At 42.0% G+C, this 23,196-nt stretch overlaps 1 protein-coding gene across 3 annotated transcripts in view; it reads right to left on the minus strand.

Annotated features, from left to right (window-relative positions):
• Nucleotides 1-23,196, minus strand: part of LOC140739212 (E3 ubiquitin-protein ligase SH3RF1-like) — an 89,689-nt gene that overhangs the window by 9,044 nt on the left and 57,449 nt on the right. For 2 of the 3 annotated variants that reach the window (XM_073067305.1, XM_073067306.1), the window contains 5 exons: nt 11,153-11,256; nt 9,634-9,774; nt 6,697-6,893; nt 3,815-4,164; nt 1,383-1,693 (listed from right to left, as the gene is read on the minus strand). In XM_073067305.1, the coding sequence (XP_072923406.1) occupies nt 1,383-1,693; nt 3,815-4,164; nt 6,697-6,893; nt 9,634-9,774; nt 11,153-11,256 (1,103 nt within the window). The remainder of the gene's footprint in view (nt 1-1,382; nt 1,694-3,814; nt 4,165-6,696; nt 6,894-9,633; nt 9,775-11,152; nt 11,257-23,196) is intronic. The other variant, XM_073067307.1, reaches the window with a different exon arrangement.

Here is a 23,196-nt window from a genome sequence, read left to right on the forward strand (position 1 = left end):
AAATACTTTTAAAGATATTGTAGATGCAGATTAACACACACAAAATGCTGGAGGAACTCAGTAGGTCAGGCAGCATCTATGGAAAGGAATAATAGTCAACATTTTGGGCCGAGGAAGTCTCGATGAAGGATCTCAGCCTGAAACGTTGAATTTTCATTCCTTTCCATAGATGCTGCCTGACCTGTTGAGTTCCTCCAGTATTTCGTGTGTATGTGAGTGTGTTACTCTGGATTTCCAGCACCTGCAGAATTTCTTGTGTTGTAGATGCAGATGTTGAGGATGGCTTGACAGTTAAGACTGCTAAAGAGATACAGAAAATTATAGGGAAATTTAATAATGGTGTTCAAAGCCTTGAAGGCTTTTAAGGAGGAATTGGCATGATAACAATGATATATGGATTTAAGGTAATTGACATGAGAACCAGAATTATTTTATTATCACTGACTCTTATGATGTGAAATGTGTTGTTTTGCAGTAGCACTACAGTGCACAGACATAAAAAATAAATAAATAGCACAAAGTAATAAGGAATAACGAGGTAGAGTTCATGGGTTCAGAAATCTGATGGCAGAGGGGAAGAAACTGTTCCAAAAACAAAATTCTTCTGAGTAAGATCAAGACCTCAGGATCCATTCCAACTTAAGGTGCAGTGCAACAGTTTAAGTGAAAATTGATGAATCCTGACTTCCTCTTCACAGGATAACACTGCAAAAGATTTCTGCTGCTATAATAAACAGACGTCATCTCCTTCAACACACACAAATTTGCATAATTTACTCATCCGGTGGCCTTTGTAATCACGACTGTAATAGGTTCCTGCAGTTTCAACTTAGTGCGCAAATCATTCAGTACAGACTGCAGGGCGGAGCTTACTTGAATCTTCTGGCAAAATGTTATGTTTACAATCATAAAGCTACATGGTTAATCTGATAAATGACAAAAGTTGGTAAAGGATGAGAGGAGAGGGAAATTACCTTTTTATGTCCCAGCGGATGACTTAATTTTAGTCCATTTTCACATTCTAGGCATGGCATTTATTTTTCCAATGGGACAGGGATGTGTACTTATGTAGTTATTCATGTCAAGATAACATTGTGGAGCTGATCGTGAGCCAGCTGCATATTGTAATGGGGAATAAAATCATTTTTCTATAAAGATGAGCTAAACAGCTTCCCTCGCTTTCACTCTGCCAATATTCTGACATCATAAAATACAACAGTTAATCCAAAACTAATTTTGCACTGAAAGACCTCACCTTCCAATAGTGAGTAGGAACATATCTGTCAGAGGGGATTGGTGGAATTTTATATTACTACTTCCCTTGACATTAATAAAATTACTCCCCTTCTTTTCATTACCATCACTCTCAGAAATCTTGTTACCTATTGAAGCACATTGAATGAGTTTGTGATGAAATTGGACATTCTTCCACAGCAGAGCTGTGCAGGGGAGATGGAGGGGTACAACGATAACAAGAATCCCAGGAGCCGGTTTTTTTGTGTACCGTCTGAACCTTCTCCTCAGTTCCTGTTGGGCATGAACCAGCTCTGCTGTGAGAAATGACGGGGGCCAGGATTTCTTGTAAAACTGGTTCCTCCGTGACCTGTTCCGGCTTTACCGACTTGGTGGCAGCCTGGAATTTAGGTCTCGTGGATGAAGCTGCACACTGAGGCACAGAAGTTCCGAGGCCAGTCTGAGAGAAAAAGAAACAATAAATGAGATTCATTGCAAGACTGCATCGTGATACAAAGAAAGAATCCATCTGTCATACAGCTGAAGCTAATTATCTCATTTAAAATGATGTATTTCTTATGCAGTGACAAGGTCCATGTGATTCATATATCTGGGTTATCTCAGTCTCTTCTGGAAAGTCATGGAAAGCAACTCACTTCAACTACTAACTTAGTCAATGGCCATCAGTCTTCTCTACACTGCAGACATAGTGATGTCCCTGACCTTCCAGTCATCTGCCACTTTAATCCTCCATTGTTTTCCCAATCTTCTACTCTTTTCCAATGGAACTCATTGTATGCTTAAGGAAGAGCATCTCACCAACCACCTCAGCGTGCTACCACTTTAAGAGTCTATGTTGACTAAACTCAATAAAACTTTCCTGTTTGTGCCAGGGTTTTCTAGCTAATCTTTGACTTAAGATCACTTCATTATAATGTTAACTCATTGTTTTCCTTTCTCTATAGTTGCAGCTTGACCTTCAGGTATTTTTTCAGTATTTTCTGCTGTTAAATTCAAAGTAAATCTATTATCAAAGTACTGTATGAATATCACAACAACTTTGATATCCATCTTCTTGCAGGCACCCACAAAACAAAAAAAAACCATAGAATACACACACACACACACACAATCTAATGTGCAAAAGTGGGCAAATCGGGCAAATCATACATAAAAAATAAACAAGTAATACAGAGAATATGAACTGCAGAGTATTCAAACTTTTTATGATATCCTGGTAGTTTTGTTTCATGCTCATTTCTAATTATGACTAATTATCTTTAATTCCAGGTTACTGACTGAATATAACAACCTGGAATGCATTGATAACTGGCCTTGTGGCTGTGGACCCACTTCTGTGAACTTCAGTTCTGAATGTCATTCGCTTACTTTTATTGTACTAATTGTTTGCATTAATTGTTTTTGTTTTTTTGTGTGCATTGGGTGCCTGATGGTCCTCCTTTTATAGGTTTTATTGGCTGTCTTTGTTTTGTGGCTGCCTGTAAGGAAAAGAATCTCAGGGTTGTATCTAGTACAGTCGGCCCTCCTTATCCATGAGGGATTGGTTCTGGGACCCTTCGTGGATACCAAAAAACGCAGATGCTCAAGTCCCTTATTCAACCTGTCTCAATGTGGTGGATCTTAGGACCCAGTAGAACCCCAGACCTTATTTAACCTGTCTCAGTGCGGACATTAGGACTTGGCAGCGGAGCTCTGAATCCGCAGTGTTTCTGTTCATGAAAATAATCACGATCGAAAATAAAGTGGAAATAATAAAGCGATCAGAAAGAGGTGAAACGCCATCGGTCATTGGAAAAGCATCAGGCTACAGTCGGTCAACGATCGGAACAATTTTAAAGGATAAAGTGAGAAAGGTCCTGCCCTGATGAAAGCTACATTTATTACTAAGCAAGGCAGTGGTTTAATTATTGGGTTTTGGGGTTTTGGGTTTTTGATCCTCCACATCAAGCAGGCATGGATGGAGAGTGCGCTCAAAAGTGGTCTGTCACTGGATCGAACTTGGGAACTTCCCGAGCCCGGCGCTGAAACATATGTTCTTAAGTGTTTTATATGCATAGAAAGGTAAAATATACACTATATACTAAGACAAACGTTTGACTAACTGAAGCTAAATAATACCAGATGTACCTGTTCCGATTTACATAATTAGAGAACTTACGATTTTTTTTCATCCCGATCCACAACCTATGCACATCTCCTGTATACTTTAAATCATCTCAAGATTACTTATAACACCTAATACAATGTAAACTCTATGTAAAATAGTTGTTATACTGCATTGTTTGGGGAATAATGACAAGACAAAAAAGTCTGTACATGCTCAAACAACAAGTGCTGGAAGACACTTCTGGGTTTTCACGATTTGCAGTTGATTGAATTCGCGCATGCGGAACTCGCGGATAAGGAGGGCCGACTGTATATATACTTTGATAATAAATTTAGATTGTCCATGAATTATCTCATTTAATTCCTTTCCTACGCCTCAAAGACTCCGGGAAACATGGGTCAATTTCTCTCTTTTTTATTTATCCCTATCCGTGATGGCACTAATAAAACCCACCTTGCTCAGGTTGCTTCTGTCCTCATCTTTACATTGTGACGGTGTAAAATTTGACACTGGTGCACTGCCCCAACCTGCAGTGGTACAGCTGGAAGTGTCCTGGACTTGTGCTGCTGATGCTTTGCCACTGGGAGGAGCTGTTGAGGCAGTGTTGACCATGGGCCGGATGGGCAGGCTCGGCCTGCCGGACCTCGCTGCTGCACTCGGACGGCCGATACGGGCAGTGACGGCCTGCGCAAGCTGGTGGGATGCGAAAGGCTGGGCTTGTATGACAACAGCTGGAACACACCTGCCATTCGTGCTCTGACTCTGTACCGGCGGAACTGCAAGTGTTGGACGATGCGCATTCGCTAAAGGATCAAAAAATAATGCAACAATTGAAATTGCTGTAAATTTTATGCCTCAGCCCCAGGAGCAGCAACAATCAAATTATATTGCAAGCAATTCTCAAACTGACTGATGAAAGCTGAGAACTGTCTGCAATTCCAGTAAAAATTGGCGAAGATGTGGACAATCTGTCAAAGGATATAGCAGAATGTAGACCAGTTACTGATCTGGGTGGAGAAATGGCAGATGGAAGTTTAATCCTGGCAATTGTCAGGAATTTCTCTTTGGGAAGTCAAATGTAAGGGCAACACACACAGCACTGATGTACAGAGGGACCTTGAGATCCAAGCCTACAGCTCCTGAAAGTGACTGCACAGGCAGTTAGGCGGGTAAAGAAGGAGAGCGGCATGCTTGCCTTTAATAGCCAGGGCACTGAGGATAAGAGTAAGGAAATCATATTGAAGCTATAGGCCGCACTTGGAGTATTGCATGTAGTTTTGGCCTCCCCCTTATACAGAGAGAGTGCAGAAGAGGTTTACCAGGATACTGCTTGGAGCTGAGTTATTTTTTCCTAAGGCCTTGAAGGCCTGATAGAAATCTATAAAATAATATGAGGCATAGATAGGGTAAAGCTTCTCCCCAGGATAGAAATATCAAATCCCAGAGGGCACAGGAAAAAGTTATGACAGGAAAAATTTTAAGGAAATACATGGGGCAAGTATTTTGACACAATGAATGTTAAGTGGCTGGAGTGTGCTGCCAGTGGTATTGGTAAAGGCCACTTGGCGATAGTGGCCACTAAAAGCCACAGAATGACGCAGCGACTGGAAGAATATGGGTCGTGTGCAAGCAAAAGGAAATCCTTTTGCATTTGTACAGGGCCCTGGTGAGACCACACCTGGAGTATTGTGTACAGTTTTGGTCTCCAGGGTTAAGGAAGGACATCCTGGCTGTAGAGGAAGTGCAGTGTAGATTCACAAGGTTAATTCCTGGGATGTCCGGACTGTCTTATGCAGAGAGGTTAGAGAGACTGGGCTTGTACACGCTGGAATTAAGGAGATTGAGAGGGGATCTGATTGCAACATATAAGATTATTAAGGGATTGGACAAGATAGAGGCAGGAAATATGTTCCAGATGCTGGGAGAGTCCAGTACCAGAGGGCATGGTTTGAGAATAAGGGGTAAGTCATTTAGGACAGAGTTAAGGAAAAACTTCTTCTCCCAGAGAGTTGTGGAGGTCTGGAATGCACTGCCTCGGAAGGCAGTGGAGGCCAATTCTCTGGATGCTTTCAAGAAGGAGCTAGATAGGTATCTTATGGATAGGGGAATCAAGGGATATGGGGACAAGGCAGGAACCGGGTATTGATAGTAGATGATCAGCCATAATCTCAGAATTGCGGTGCAGGCTTGAAGGGCCGAATGGTCTACTTCTGCACCTATTGTCTATTGTCTAAAAGGGATGAGTTTAATTTGGCATTATGTTTGGCATAGATATCCTGGGCTGAAGGGCCTGTTTCTGAACTGTACTGGCCTTTGTTCTAAGGCAGGCATTTCCATGCTAGCTCACAACATCCCATCACAAAGTTAGGTTTAAGTGTGTTGTAATGGCGGAAAATTAACAAGCATGTTGTTGGGACTTGAGGACCTGAGTTACAAGGAAAATTGAATGGGTTAGGCCTCTACTCCATACAGCATAGGAGAAGGAGGGGAGATTTGATAGACTAAATGGGGTACGGATAGCAGACGTTTTCCACTGAGGTCGGGCAAGACTAGACATAGGGGTCACAGGTTTAGGGTGAAATGTTAAATATTTAAGGAGAACCTGTGGGGGAGCTTCTTCAATCAGTGGAGGTTGCCAAGTGTGGAACGAGCAGCACGCGAGAAGTTTCAATAAGTACATGGATGAGAGCAGTACGGAGTGCTTTGGTACAGATGCAGGTCAACTGGATTAGGCGGAAAAACAGTTCGGCCTGGACTAGATGGGCCAAAGGATCTGTTTCTGTGCTGTAGCTCTCCATAACTCTATATAGCCAATTGGTACACAAGAAGAATCCAATTAGCAGTGTGATCCTTTGCTTCAGTAATATTGACTGAGAGGGATAAACACCGGCTCAGACCCATGCATTAATTGGTATTCCAATAATAGCTGAGAAGCTGGTTATTGTCCTTTAATGGATGTACATTCCCCAAACTCTTGCAATCATAGTACAAAACAGAGCTGTAATTTTCATTGCATGGGGCCCATTTCAATAGATGCACTTAGGAAGAATGTCTGCCACATCCAGGTGGAATCGTTGGATCCATTACTACTCAGAAAAAAATCTCAACAATTTCACTGTTTGCATGTTTTAATCCTGCTGTGTTTTCTCTCTCACTGACACAAAGGGGGGGGGGGAACTCATTTAGATAGTGTGGGAGAAAATGTATACAATTCTCAGGAAATGCCTGGGTGCTCCGCGGCCCTAGATTACGTTTCAGTCAGAACAGGTGCAGTGTTTAGCTGTACTGTTAGACCCTTTCAGAGTTCACTGTTTGCACCCGTGTTCGTAACTTACCCCTGTAACTAGTCCCATAGATACGCCGTGCTATTGTACCCCCTGAGGCAACAGGAGGTGATGTTACTGCAACCCGTCTGCCATTAGGGCTTGCTTGCGAGTTCAAGGTGGTGTCAGTTGCTGCTCCCCTTTCTTGGGTGATTGTAGAGGCTGGCAGGCCATTGGAGCCTTTCCCCTCTGTGAGTGCAGACGAGTTTCTGCAAAAACAACACAGCTCGATCAGTCCATTTACAATACCATATCTCTGACATTACTTCCTGTGTTAGGCACAAGAAGATCAAAAACACAAGTCTATCAAACATTGGCATATTAGTGTGGGGAGGGGGGTGAGGGAGGTCCATTGGCATGAAAATTTTACTCTATTTCTCTTTCCAGAATGTCTCCTGACCTGCTGAGTAACTCCAGCATTTTCTGCGTTTGATTCAGCACTTAAAGGGAATTGTATGTCCAATGTCTCATTGAGTTACACTAATCAGTTTCACGAACACTACCTCAGGAATCCTCTTTTCCACTATTATTTATTTCTGATGGTAGCTTAACTGTATCTTTTTTTATGTTTTGCACTGTACTGCTGCCACTAAATGACAAATTTTACAACATACAGTCCTGTGCAAAAGTCTTGGGCACATATATATCACTAGGGTGCCTAAGACTTTTGCACAATATTGTAGTAATTTTATGTATTGCACTGTACTGCTGCCACAAAAAATAACACATTTCATGACACGTGAGTGATGATAAACTTGATTCTGATATAGGTCTCTATTGTTGACTGGGAGTGGGGAGGGGGCAGGGACAGGGAATCATGGCTGGGAAAAGCGGAAGGATAGGGTAGGGAGCGGGAAGCACCAGAGAGACATTCTGTAATGATCAATAAACCAATTGTTTGGAATCAAATGACCTTGCCTGGTGTCTCAGGGTATGTCTGCATTCGGGCCACCCCACTGCCCCCGGCACTCCTTCTCTGCCACCTGTCCCACACTCCTCACGCGGGCTCCACCCTCGCCATTCCCAACATCCTCTGCTCCCGCCAGACACACAAACTCACTCTCTGCCCCATGTTGACAAATACAGTACTGTGCAAAATTCTTAGGACACCCTAGCTGTATATATTAGCCAATGACTTTGGCACAGTACTGTATATCAAAGATAATAAACCTGAATCTGATCCTGATTTCATGGATGTTGTGGATTCCAGTTGGAGAGGTGGCCATTTCTACTAAGTTATGAAAATCAGACCTTTGCACACTTGTTTAAAAGTCACTGCCATTTCAATGGTCTCCAACATACTGTGAAACGCAGAGGTGAAAGGGAATCTCTTTTCAGTATTGTTACGTTTTTCTTCATTTAGCAGGATAACAGTGCCATTCGGCCCAACATGATCAAGCCACCCAATTACACCCATGTGACTAGTTCACCTACTAGCCTGCAAGTCTTTGGAATGCAGAAGGAAATCAGAACACCTGAAGGAATCCCACACAATCACAGGGAGAAAGTACAAACTCCTTATAGATAGCGGCAGAACTGAACCGAAGTCGCTAGCGCTGTAACAGCATTACACCAGCCACCACAGTACTGTGCCTCTCCAGCAAAGAATGCTGTAAGTATTCTTTGTTGGCCTGGTGAAGCAGGAGTTCCCCTTTATTCCTTTAAGGAAAACTTTAGCATCCCTGGTAATTATCACTCTGCCACAATGTCCTACTATTACCTCCGTCCCTAAATGCCTCCTGGTTAGTAGAGACATCTCCACAACTCCCTCCCTTCCTCCTGAGCTGACAGAATGCTGCCGAGCAAACAGCCAGAGGCAAGGATCCCTAAGGTACGAAGTCTAGTCAATAATTTCTCCTTCCATTTCTGCCGTAGTCCACTGTCCTCTCCTATCAGATTCCTTCTTCTGCAGCCTATCACCTCCCAGCTTCTTACTTTATTCCCTCTCCCCCACCCACCCACCTTCCCCCCACCTGACTTCACCTAACACCCACCAGCTTGTACTCCTTCCCCTCCTCCCCACCTCCTTATTCTGGCTCGTGTCCCCTTCCTTTTAAGTCCTGATGAAGAGACTCAGCCTGAAATGTAAATAGTTTATACCTTTCCATAGATGCTGCCTGACCTGCTGAGTTCATCCAGTGTTTTGTGTGTGTTGCAGAATCTCTTGTGGTTAGTAATTTCACCAGGTTAGAATCAGAATCAGGTGTATCATCATATGTCATTTTTTTTTGTTTTATCATCGATTTAAATACCCAAATTAAGTCTCCCAATAAAAATCAGAGACTTTAAGCTCACCAACGCAAAGAGTGCTTTGTAAGATTATCTCTGAGACTCCAGTGTAATGCGTTATTATTTGACTTCTTGCAGCCGAGTTTTAATGTTTATATTCAGAAAGCATGGCTGATTCACCTGACCTTGAGACGTTGGTGTGGATTATTAGTGACAATCAAGGAAGAGCCTTTTTTAAATAGGTAATATATCATGTAAGAAGTTGGCCTCTTGAAGGTTTAAACAGAGATTTCCTTGGAGCTGCTTCTGTTCCCTTGCCGTAACATTACGGGAGGAGTGGGATATATTAGTCATGACAACAAATTAGATCTTCACCTCTCTTGCATGTCTGGCCTGTGTGTAGGAAGAATGATGACGGACTGAGCAAATTAATAATTAGTTTCAGTGTAATAGACTGAATTGCTGGGCTTCCTTCTGCTAATGGAACAGGGCCAGAGACAATTACTGCTGACTATAAAAAGCACAATTGCTTTTGTGCTGCAAGTAGTACGGCCAGCCTAAAATGGATGTGTACCAAAAAACGGGGAAATCTGTTCAAAAAATAAATATAAGTTACTACTTTCTCACTGAAGGTTAACTTTACTGGCCTTAAAACTGCTTTACAACCTGTTAATCATAAATTCCATCTGCACTAAGAACCACAAGAGATTTATTAATTACCTGCTAATAGGCACAGTGTAATTACTGGGTAGGCTCTCAGTTTTGCTTATCTGCACAGTCATCCCCCTGATCCATCCACCTGGAGGCTTCCCATACAAGTGAAATATTTCATCCTTCCGTGCTTCAGTGTCTTCTGCTCTCCTGATTAAGAATGAGATCAAAATAATGTCTCACATGGGTGTTCAATGCTACAAGTGTCTTGAAACATCAAATGGGACCTCACATCTCTCTCCACCCCTATCCTGGGTGATTATCCCACAACTGACCATTGAGAGCAGCTGCTGTCATTCATGCTGGAAGTAAGCTAGCTAATAATATTAAAGAGGATACCAAAAGTTCTTTCAGATACATAAAGTGTAAAACAGAGGCAAGAGTGGGTATCGGACTGCTAGAAAATAATGCTGGAGAGGTAGCATTGGGGGACAAGGAAATGGCAGACGAACTGAACAGAATTTTGCATCAGTCTTCACTGTGGAAGACATCAGCAGTATGGTGGAAGTTGCAGGCGTCAGCGGTCATGAAGTGTGTGAAATTACCATTACTAGGGAGAAGGTTCTTGGGAAACTGAAAGGTCTAAAGGTAGATAAATCACCTGGACCAGATGGTGTGCACTCCAGGGTTCTGAAAGAGGTGGCTGAAGTGATTGTGGAAGCGTTAGTTATGATCTTTCAAGAATCACTAAATTCTGGAAGACTGGAAAATTGCAAATGTCACTCCACTCTTCAAGAAAGGGAAGAGGCAGAAGAAAGGAAATTCTAGACCAGTTAGTCTGACCTCAGCAGTTGAGAAGATATTGGAGTCAACTGTTAAGGATGTGGTGTTGTAATACTTAGAAGCACATGATAAAATAGGCCACAGTCAGCATGGTTTCTCAAGGGAAAATCTTGCCTGACAAATCAGTTGGAATTCTTTGAAGAAATAACAAACAGGATAGACAAAGGTGAATCGGTTGTGCACTTGGATTTTCAGAAGACTTTTGACAAGGTGGCACACATGAGGCTGCTTAACAAGCTACAAGCCCATGTTATTACAGGAAAGATTCTAGCATGGATGAAGCAGTGGCTGACTGGCAGGAGGCAAAGAGTGGGAATAAAGGAAGCTAGGCACCATCTTGTTTCTTAAAGTTCCCCACATTCCAATTTCCTCTCAGTGCCCAGATCTTTGAGAGGTGTGGTGGCAAATACCTCCACGTTGATCACTCTGCTGCGCAATATCACAGCCCTGTATTCTAAATGAACTCATTCCTGCTACAAAACGTATCATGGATTGGCTTTGACCTGAGTTTCTGGGGAGGCAGAAGAAGAGATGATATCCGATAATTATCAGATTCACCACCAACAACAGTGATACCCACCACCTTAATTATTAATTGCTAACATCTTGTGGACCTTACAAGTTTAAGGTACAATGTAAACCAAGTGGAACATGTCATTACTGTTACTGGTATGGACAAATCAGAGGTTCAATAAGCTTGACACAGCTCAAGAATACTATACACAGATGTGTCATTGGTACTTACATGGGTACTTGTGGCTTTAAGTATACCATTTCAGTGTGATACTGTGAATTAGTATCACTGGAGCCAGGGGCAGCCACACCAGTTTCAAAAGGACCATGCTGTGTCTGTAAAAAGAAAGTGAATGCAAGTTATAAACATTGACACCTGAACATTGAGGGACAGAGATATAAACCAGGTTTCAGCAGACACTGAACTACAAATCAGCAGTTAGGTTGAGTTAGAATAGCCCTCTCCAAAATCCCACCACTTCATATTCTCTCCGCACCTTCAAACTATGTTTATATTCAAATTAAAGTTTGAAACTGCCTCCCTGCCATCCCCTATTTCTGTCAGACTCTCATTCCCTTACTTTGTGAAACGCATGAATATCTTTATCTCCATAAACAATCCTGGTCAGTAAATGTAAGATGTATCAGATATTGCTGTTTTCCCTCCATTCTGCTGTGCCTCTCACACACACCCTATGACTCAGTGCACAAAATTGTACGCTGTTCAGCCTTAGGCTATGCAACTCATGAATGGAAGAAAGCATTACAATAGCAAAGCTGGTATGGGTTAAGTTAGGAGCCTTGGGCATGTAATTTAGACTACGTCCACACTAGACCAGATAAATCTGAAAACTCCAATTTCACGTAAAAATGATAGGCGTCCACACCAGGCGCTTTTGAAAATACCTCCGTCCACATTAAAGCGGGTATTTGGACAAATCTCCTCCTACTGGGCATGCGCAGGACACATCTATAGAAAACAAACAACAGGTTTGGTGTTGTATCTCGCAGTGAAAGACTTGATGCGCGGTTGTCCAGTTACAGACTAGAAAAACTTAAAAGGAAATTGCCAAACGACGGACAGCTGTTGGCTCTCGCGCAGGAGGACTTAAAACTAAAAAAAATAATGGAGCGTATGGAGGCAACCGACAGGGAGTTCACGGACGGTACTGAAAACATTTCCTACACCCATAGTCTCTTCACCAATGAAAGGAACGACAGCTACAACTAAATGCAATAAGCAACATACACAAAATGTTGGTGGAACACAGCAGGCCAGGCAGCATCTATAAGAAGAAGCGCTGTCAACGTTTCAGGCCAAGACCCTTCGTCAAGACTAACTGAAAGGAAAGATAGCAAGAGATTTGAAAGTAGGAGGGGGAGGGGAAAATGCAAAAATACAATAAGGTTTGTTACAGGGCAAAAGTGCAATCTGCTGTTACCTCATTTGTTTGCCTTTACTTTTGCCATATCTTTCTGTAATATTTTGCTGTATTTATCATGTGCAATAAAACTAGTTACTGGCAGAAGTGATTTTATTTTTACCTCAGTAAAAGTGAAACTTACAATTTTCCTTTTTTGGCCTTAACATTTTCATGTCTATGCCAAACATAAACTACTACTTAAAAATGACATTTTGGAAGTAGTGATAATTGCACCTATTGGATGTTTGCACAAGCAATACATTAATAAAGCACCTTGTTAAATGTATAAAATATGTCTGCATCAGTGTTATCTTGTATTTCCATACAATGTTACAGCAGGCTGTAACACATCTATTGTCAGAGAAGTACTTGCATAAATAGGTAAACCACCTTCATACAAGCAAGGACAGAAAACAGGGCAAAGTGATTATAATTATTTATTCAGTAATTTATGGGTCAGATATTTGGTGAGTACATTTCTAACTCTTCTGGCTTCAGTCTCGTTGCCGTCTGTTCTGAAGTTGTTAGGTTGTATGGGGGGTTGAAATTCTCTGTCATACTGCAAAGCTGCGTAACATTCTGCTCAGGGACAGTCTCCTGAAGACGACCGCCATTGTTGTTGTGGTGTTGGAGGTTGCGTTCAAGACAACTATGAAATGCTGTGCTGCCGCTACCATCTGTTCCGGCACGTCATGACAGCGTTTTTAAAAAGCTTTGGTTACCCCATACACACTACACCGGCTAATCTGCGTTTTCAGATTTAAACACTCTGGAGAGCGTTTTAGAAAAGCTCCATTTTCAGGGGAGGAAAACGCCGCTTCAGTGTGGACGGAGGGTCAAGACGAAGAGAAAAAGCTTTGGTTACGGACTTATCCGGTGTAGTGTGGACGTAGCCTTAGTATTAGAGGCATGTAAACCAGAATCAGGAGTTGAGCACTCCTTCCTTTGAACCCGCTCCATCCTTCAATAAATTCATGGATGATCCTGCATTTGAACGGTTGTGACATTGCTAAAATGTCTTTGGACGTTGAGTAGACTGAGATAATGAGAGTGTCTCCAGCAGTTTCTGAAGAAGTGCTGGAACTTCTCATCCTATCCTCATCAACAATCCCCCTTCAGCTGACACCACATAAGAGAGACTATCAGGTCTGATGAAAGGTGACCAATCTAAGATATTATCTCTGTTTCTTTCTCCACAGATATCGCCTAATCTGATGACTACTTCTAGCAGTTTCTGTTTATATTTTGGATTTGGGGCACCTGCAGTTTTTTTCTCTGCTTTTTCAAGAGTAACTAATTGCTCATCTCATTTCTGCTTGTGCAGACATGTTGGGTAAAAAGTGACTACCCTTGTTTGTCAAAACAAGTCAGTGTGTTTTAGAGTAACTCATTGTATGAAGTGCCTCAAGATATTTTTGACAAGCAAGATAATGCACTTGGCAAATGTAATCCTTTAAAAAACAATTTTTTGATAATGTTCATGAATTCTAATAGCTCAAAGAGCAGGTTTCTTTGCTTTAACAAAGGAGAGAAAATCTGATATTATCCATTTATTTTAATCCTTTAACAGTAACACAATCCAAACGATGAGTGATGCATATCATGGCTGCATAATTCAGAGCCAAAAACACCCAAAGGATTTAGAATTTGCTGGGCATGTTCCTACAAGCGGTTGAAAAGTCTGCGACACAGTCCTTACACATTTTTAGATACTTCTGGTCCATCGCCCACACATTCTTGAAGAGGGGACATTGTCCTTAATCTCAGAATCAGACTAAAGGTTTGATGGCTTGTTTGAAGGCATTCTAGTATTCAACAGCCCAAGGATGGACGTAAACAAGAATTGCGTGAGAGTCAGGGTGGCCACAAGTAGAAACAGATGAAAGGAGATTGGACTGGCTGATGTTTTTTTCTTGGGGACTAGCCAGCAGCACGACTTTCTACTGCAATAAAGTGAAGGATTACAATCACAGAGTCATCTAGAGTCTAATTAAAACACAAGAGGAATTTGATACAATCAGAAGTTATACAGCACCTGCCTCCAGTCTGATAATTTGCCAAAAGGGGTTAAAATGCAAACGCACCATTTGAACGCTCCTATTAATTTTGCATAATCTTTTGCCTGATAATGGGTCTGTCTTGGGGTCCCTGCATCATTGGAGCTTGATACACTGCCAAAAGAAACGGGCAGCTTACCAGAGAAAATGGGATTCTGTCGCAGAGGCTGTAGAAGAATGATATGGTGGGTGACTAGGAAAGGAAGGTACAACTGGGAAGTGGGAGCACACAGGCGTGGTGAGGTAACACACACAAAATGCTGGAGGAATTCAGCAGGTCAGGCAGCATCTGTGGAAAAGAGTAAACAGTCAACGTTTCGGGCCTAGACCCTTCTTCCAGGACTGAGGCTACATCCACACTACTCCGGATAAACCCGTAACCGAAGCTTTTTCTCTCCGTTTTTACCCTCTGTCCAAACTAAAACAGTGTTTTTGTCCCCCGAAACTGGAGCTTTTCAGAAACACTTTCCAGGGTGTGTAATTTTGAAAACACTGCTCGGGCAGATCAGTGTGGATGGGGTAACTGGACAAATCTGAAAACGCTGTCAGACGACAGCACGCTATTTCATTGTTTTCTTGAATGCAACCTAACAATTTCAGAACAGACGGCAATGAGACTGAAGCCAGAAGAGTTAGAAATGTACTCACCAAATACTTTGACCCATAACTTACTGAATAAATAAGTATACTGTACTCACTTTGCCCTGTTTTGTCCTTGCTTGTATGAAGGTGGTTTACCTATTTATGCAAGTACTTCTCTGACAATGGATGTGTGACAGCCTAATGTAACATTGTATGGAAATACAAGATAACACTGATGCAGACATGCTTTACACATTTAACAAGGTGCTTTATTAATGCAACAGAGTTAGTCAGTTTTTCAGTGTTCGTCGTCAGCCGGGTCAATCTGTCCATGAACTCCCTGTCAGTTGCCTCCATACACTTCAGTATTTGTTTTTTTTTTACTTTTAAGTCCTCCTGCGCGAGAGCCAACAGCTGCCCGTCTTTAAGTTTTTCTAGTCTGTAACTGCACAAATGCGCACTTTCACGGTGAGATTCGACACCAAACATGTCGCTTGTTTTCGGTAGATGTGTCCTACGCATGCGCAGTAGGAGGAGATTCGTCGAAATCTCCGTTTCAATGTGGACGGAGATACTTTTAAAAACACATAGTGTGGATGCCTATCGTTTTTACGCGAAACTGGCGTTTGCAAAATTACCTGGTCTAATGTGGATGTAGCCTGAGAAGGAAGGGGGAAGGAAGATGCCTGAATAAAAAGGTGGGGGAGGGGGCAGAAGGAAAAGAGGCAAACTGGAAGGTGATAGGTGAAGCCAGGTGGGTGGGAAAGAGAAAGGGCTGAAGAAGAAATAATTTGATAAGAGGAGAGTGGACAACAGAAGAAAGGGAAAGAGGAGGGGACACGAGGGAAGTAATAGGTAGGTTAGAAGATGTGAAAGCTCAGAGCCCAGCTAGTCCATGCCGAAGTATTACTCTGGTTAATCCCATAGACCCATACCTGATGATCACCCTCTGTACCCCTTCATACACCAAACACCAGGTAAAACAAAAACAATTCAGAGCAAAGTGTAACAGCTACAGGCAAACAGTGAGGTACAAAATCATAACAAGGTAGTTAGAGACATCAAGAGCCCTATTTATCATACTGGAGAACTATTCAATAGTCTTATAACAGGGCAGAAGGTGCCGGAGGGGGCAACAGCAATTGAGAGGTGGTAATGGGGAGGGGGTTAGTTGAGGGCAAAGGGTGGTGCTTGTTCAGTGATACAAACTGCGTTCTTTAAAGTGGGGTTGAGAGAGGCTGCTGATTTTTTGCAGCCATACATTGTCGGATGTGCTCTGGTAGGTGGCCTCTCAAGGACCACCCCTTAGACCACATGCAGGCTTTGTTTTGCAAAGTTGCTGCATAGTGTGAAATGCCTCGGGGCAAAACAACCTTGCAGTGGGAGTCTCAAAGGCACTTTGCAAATTCTGTTGTGTGGCTGAATTCTAGACATTTTAAGTGGAAAGGTTTTACATATGAATGCTAAGAAGCTAGTACTGTATATAATATATTGTCTCAACCATGAAGTTATAGGCCACATTGAGTTGCCAAGGCAACAAAATAAACACTCTCCATTTGCTGCAGTTCAGATGTAAGTGCAAACAAACTACATCCAGCAAATAGACCATAAAACATAGGAGCAGATTTAGGCCATTCAGCCTACTGAGTCTGCTCATTAATTCAATCATAGCTGTTTTATTTTCCCTCTAAACCACATTCTCCTGCCTTCTTCCTGAGACCTTTGACGCCCTATTCAAGAATCTATTAACCTCCGCTTTAAATATACCCAATGACATGGCCTCCACTGCCACCTGCAGCAATGAACTGCACAGATCCCACACCTTCTGGCTTAAGAAATACCTCTTCATCGCTGCACTAAAGGGATGGCATTCTACTCTGCCTTTTGCTACTCTTAAATTCATCCAATGATTTCACACTAATTTTCCCCAATGCATCTTTTGCAACTGTTGTTACGGAACACCGTGAGGGTCACGGTCAGTCGCGGGACACAGCGGGATGTCAGGCGCCGCTGCGGGTTCAAAGCGCCTGTGCTCTACGGCAGAAGTTGGTAATGTACTGACAAGAGCAACGCTCTTAGTTGGTGACTCTGTACAGACCTGCCTGCCAGCCCTCTACTTGTTCAAAGCAAGGAAGATTAATGTAGCACAGATAAATAAAAAAACAAACCCATGCCTGCTGTTCCTTGTGTGATTAATTCCCAGTTCTGGTTTCTGCTGCTGAAACCAATTGGGGCATCTCGATCCAACCTCAAGGCTGTTACAGCGATTCATACAAGACATTATTTGCAGAAGGGTATTACCCTTGAGACTAGTGAGGACTCGTAATTTAAAGTGTGACTATGGTTTAAGATTCATACAGCACAAATATATATACATAGCTAGGGTGCCTAAGACTTTTGCACAGTACTGTTCTTGTTAACGTGGAGCGGAGAGCAAGTTTGTAAATCTGGTGGGAGCAAAGGATGTTGGGATTGGCGAGGGTGGAGCACCATGGGAGGGATGTAGGTCAGGTGACAGAGAAGGAGTGTCAAGGGCAGTGGGTGGGTAGAGGGGTGATGTAGGTGCAGAAAGATCCAGCCCTGAGACATCAGACAAGGTCATTTGATTCCATTATTGACCATCAGAGAATGTCTCCCTGGTGCCTCCTACTACCTTTCCCCTTTTCACAACTATGATCCTCCCGCCCCTTCTGAGACTCAGTCCACAGTAGAGATCCTTATCAGAATCAGGTTTATCATCACTCACATTTGTGAAGAAATTTGTTTATTTCTGTGGCAGCAGTACAGAGTCTGAGGCTCTCTACATATATACAGTCTATGCACCTGACACTTTTGCACAGTACCGTATGTAACTCTGGAAATGCAATAAAAGCTCAACGAGTCTTTCAGCCCATCGAGTCTGCTCTGCCATTCCATCGTGGCCGCTCCCAGATCCCATTCAACACATACATCTGCCTTATTGCCATATCCTTTGATGCCCTGACCAATCAGGAAACGGGCAACTTCCATCTTAAATATACACACAAACTTGGCCTCCACCGCAGTCTGTGGCAGAGCACTCCACAGATTTACTGCTCCCTGACTAAAAAAATTCCTCCCTACCTCTGTTCTAAAGGGTTGCCCCTCAATTTTGAGGCTGTGCTCTCTAATTCTGGGTAACCCCCACCAGAGGAAACATCCTTTCCACATCCACCCTATCTAGTCCTTTCAATATTTGGAAGGTTTCAATGAGATCCCCCCCCCCACCCCGCCTTCTTCTAAATTCCAGTGAGTACAGGCCCAAAGCTGCCAAACGCTCCACATATATTAACCCCTTCATTCCTGAATCTTCCTCGTGAACCTCCTCTTGGTCTCCTTATAAAAGTTTATATGGAGACCAAGAAATCCTCTATCATTCAGAACATTAAAAGAAAGCCAAGTTATTTTGTAGTACCATTTTAGAAAAGGAATGACATGTATTTATAAGTGGTGAACTTGATGGGATTGCCCTGAGATAGAGCAATACTCTATGGGCCAAAGAGCTGCCTGCTACTCTCAATGGCCACTTTATTAGGTACACCCGTAGACCTTATTTGTTACTGCAAATAGCTAATCAGCCAACCATGCGGCAGCAACTCAGTGCATAAAAGCATGCAGACACAGTCAAGAGGTTCAGTTGTTGTACAGATCAAATATCAGAATGGAGAAGAATTGTGATCCAAACAGCCTTGACCATGGAATGATTGTTGGTTTGAGTATCTCAGAAGTTGCTATCTCCTGGCATTTTCACGCACAACAATCCGTAGAGTTTACTGTGAGTTGGTGCAAAAAATGAAATAAAACATCCACAGAGTAACAGTTCTGGGGTTGAAAATGCTTGTTAATGAGAGGAGAATGGCCAGACTGTGTCAAGCTGATAGGAAGGTGACAGTAATTACACACTTCAACAGTGTTGTATAGCAGATCATCTCTGAATTCAGAACAAGCTGAAACTTAAAGCAGATGGGCTACCTCAGCAGAAGATCACAAACATACACTCAATGGCCACTTTATTCACTAAAGGAGATACCTAATAAAGTGGCCCCCGAGTATATGCTATAAGGACATAAGAAAAAAATAATCTGAACTTACAAAAGTGACAATTAATTGTACCAAACTTGCTGTCTAGTTGTGGCTGTGCCTAAAAGTTCAGTTGCAATGACTTCAACGAGATGGCATTTTTGAATTACAGTACAATGTGCAGCTGTTGTCATGTTATACATTGAGTGCACAGGAGCAAGGGTAGACTTCTACCACCAGATTTCCACTGTTTTTCTACCATTTTCCTCCCTAATCACCTGTCTTTTACTTTTGTTCAAGCTCTGTCTTTATTCTCCTCAACGCTGGTGGTTTCTCATTTCCGCACCATCCAACTTTTCAATATGTTTTCATGGGCTATTAAACTCTTCAACTGCTTTGCTATGAAATTAGTTAGCAAACCAGAATCAGGCTATTTACTTCCAAGCTTCATTCCACTAAAGAGATTCATTGTTTTCCAGAAACCATTTGCATGAGCCTTTTTCTCTGTCAGTAATGTTGAGGCTGTCTCTCATCCAGGTCTCCGAGCTACGAGTGTAATATCTTAACCACTGCATCACCACAATTCTTTATCCATCTTTGTAAGTATAAGTGTGACATTCAGATTCAGATTCATTTATCATCACATGTACAGTGAAACATACAGTGAAATGTGTTGTCTGCAATAACAGACAGACAGACATACTTTATTGATCCCGAGGGAAATTGGGTTTCGTTACAGTCAATAGTGTAGAAATATAGCAATATAAAACCACAAGTAATTAAATAATAGTAAGTTAATCATGCCAAGTGGAAATAAGTCCAGGACCAGCCTATTGGCTCAGGGTGTCTGACACTCCAAGGGAGGAGTTGTAAATTTTGACGGCCACAGGCAGGAATGACTTCCTATGACACTCAGTGTTGCATCTTGGTGGAATGAGTCTCTGGCTGAATGTACTCCTGTGCCTAACCAGTACTTTATGGAGTGGATGGGAGTCATTGTCCAAGATGGCATGCAACTTGGACAGCATCCTCTTTTCAGACACCACCATCAGAGAGTCCAGTTCCACCCCTACAACATCACTGGCCTTACGAATGAGTTTGTTGATTCTGTTGGTGGCTACCCTCAGCCTGCTGCCCCAGCACACAACAGCAAACATGATAGCACTGACCACCACAGACTCGTAGAACATCCTCAGCATCGTCCCGCAGATGTTAAAGGACCTCAGTCTCCTCAGGAAGTAGAGACGGCTCTGCCCCTTCTTGTAGACAACCTCAGTGTTCTTTGACCTGTGCAGTTTATTGTCCATTCGTATCCCCAGGTATTTGTAATCCTCCACTATGTCCACATTGACCCCTTGGATGGAAACAGGGGTCACTGGTGCCTTAGCCCTCCTCAGGTTCACCACCAGCTCCTTAGTCTTTTTCACATTAAGCTGCAGATGATTCTGCTTATTGTACTGTTGACGTAAGTTAACACATTTCACAATGTATGCAAGTGATATTAAATCTGATTCTGAAAATGAATCTTAAAGGGGTATATGTATATTGGTATATGAAAAATTACTTTGATTTTGGTATGGTGAGTGAAATGGTGGCAGATGGAATTTTACCCAGACCTTTCCTTTGTAAGGTAAGCAACACACACAAAATACTGAAGGAACTCAGCAGACCAGGCAGCATCAATAGAACAAAGCACAGTCGATGTTTCGGGCTGAGACCCTTCAGCAGGCGCATGCGCGTGTGTGTATGTGTATATATGTGTGTGTGTGTGTCTGTCTGTCTGTAATGGAAATAACATTAAACAACCGTGAATCCTGGATCTTGAATTTTGTTTCCTGGATTACAACTGGCATAATGACCATCTCAATATCAAATAATTGAAACCGACTAGAACGGTTTGAATTTGCAAAGAATGTTCTTTAAATTATGCAGGTGCGTATCTGGCTGTGAAAATAGAAACTGAATTAGAAGCATTTGTACAGAAATATAGGGAAATGAATTAAATTAATATATATATTCTATTAAATAGTTAATTTAAAATAAGTAGTGCAAAAAAACAAAAATAAAAAAAGTAGTGAGGTAGTGTTCATGGGTTCAATGTCCAATCAGAAATTGGGTTTTTCTTACAAGCATTTACAGAAAGATAAAGAAATACAATAGAATTTATGAAAAAAACAATACATGAACAAAGACTGACAATCAAAATGCAAAAAAAGACAAATTGTGCAAAAAACTGTAAATAAATAACACTGAGAATATGCATTATAGTGCCGTTGAAGATCAGTCTGTAGATTGTTGGGTCAGTGCAGTGTTGAGGTGAGTAAATGCATTTATCCAGTGCTGGTTCAGGAGCAATTTGTACAGAAACAATTCATAGATTTAAATGAATGGGGGTTTTAAAACTGACAAGTGACTGAGTTGTTCTTATTCAAATAAGCAAACTACAGCTAACTGAGTAATTTATCAAATGATTGACAACTTGAGAAAAGGGATTTGTGGTTTGCTATAATAGCCTCAATCCTTTAATTATTTTTTTTTTGTAATTTTAAGAAGCGTCTGCACATGAACACATGAAAACTTGCATAAATACACACACACACACACACACAGGAACAACTCTGTATACATTTATGAAGATATCCTGCTTAATGCTACTAATTTGTAGACCTTCTCTAAATCCAGCTGTCTAAACACTCACTTGCACTTGCAGCACAAATCCTTAATAAGGACATCTGCTGGTGTGCAACACTTCTGTGCCACCAAAGGTTGGTGATATTGTGGATAGTGTCGAAGCTTCTCAGAGTTACAACCAGGCATTGAGAAGTTGAAGAGCTGGGCTGAAAGTGGAGTTGGAGTTCAATCCAACTAAGTGCCAAGTGATACATTTTGGAAGGCTGAACTTGAAGACAGACTACAGGGTGAATTTCAGGATTCTTAGCAGTGGAGGAACTGAGGGACCCAGGGGTCCACATCCCTATATCCGTCAAAGTTGTCATGCTAATTCATAGAGTGGTTCAGAAGATTTAAGGTGTGTGGGCCTTTATTAGTCAGGGGATTGAGTTCAAGAGGCTTGGGGTAAAGTTGCAGCTCTATAAAACTGGTTAGACCAAACTTGCAATATTGTGTTCAGTTCCGGTTGCCTCATTATAGGAAGGAGGTGGAAGTTTTAGAGAAAGAGCAAAGTAAATTTACCAGGATGCTGCCTAGATCAGGGAGCATCAGTTTTGAGGATAGGTTGAGTGAGCCAAAGCTTTTTCTCTTGGAACGAAGGAGGTGACTTGATAGAAGTGTATAAGATGATAATTAAAGAGGCATAGATACATGGACAGCTAGCAGCTTTCTCCTAAGGTGGTAACAGCTAATCCAAGAGCACATATTTTTAAGGTGAAAAGTACACGGGGGAATTTTTTTTTGCATAGAGCATGGTACGTGAATGGAACAGATGTGGTGAGAGACGGATAGATTAGGGACATTTAAGAGACTCTTGGATAGGCACATGAATGAAAGAAAAATGGAGGACTGTGTGGGAGGGAAGCATTAGATTGGCTTTGGAGAAATCTGAAATTTAAAAAAAAACAAAAAATGTTGGAACAATTCAGTAGTCAGGTAGCATCTGTTAAAAAAAGAAACAGTGAATGTTTTGGTTCTGAAAAATGGTCACAGTCTTGAATTATCAACTGTTTCTCCTTCCACAGATACTGCTCGACTTGTTGAATATTTCCAGCACTTTCTGCTTTCATTTTATTTTATTGAAATATTAAATCAAGATTCCAGCGCAAGGCTTGTCAACTAGTTATGCAGAGACCCATTCAAATCTATTTAATGTAAGACGTTTGTGGGGTTAAACATGATGTAATAGAACCAACAGAGTAACTACAGAGGAAAGGCGTGATATAAAAACTCATTCACTACCTCAGCTCTTATGGTAAGCTGACAAAGAATCACGCGACTTTTAATTCATCCAAAAGCAACACACACAAAATTCTGGAGGAGCTCAGCAAGTCAGGCAGCATCTATGGCAAAGAGAAAACAGCAGACACTTCAGGATGAGACCTGATGAAGGGTCTCGGCCCAAAACATTGACTGTTCCACTCTCTTCCATAGAGACTGCCTGGCCTGCTGAGTTCCTCCAGCATTTTGCGTGTGTTGCTTTGGATTTCCAGCATCTGCAGATT

This window comes from Hemitrygon akajei, chromosome 15 (genome assembly GCF_048418815.1).
Source record: "Hemitrygon akajei chromosome 15, sHemAka1.3, whole genome shotgun sequence".
NCBI classification, from domain to species: domain Eukaryota; kingdom Metazoa; phylum Chordata; class Chondrichthyes; order Myliobatiformes; family Dasyatidae; genus Hemitrygon; species Hemitrygon akajei.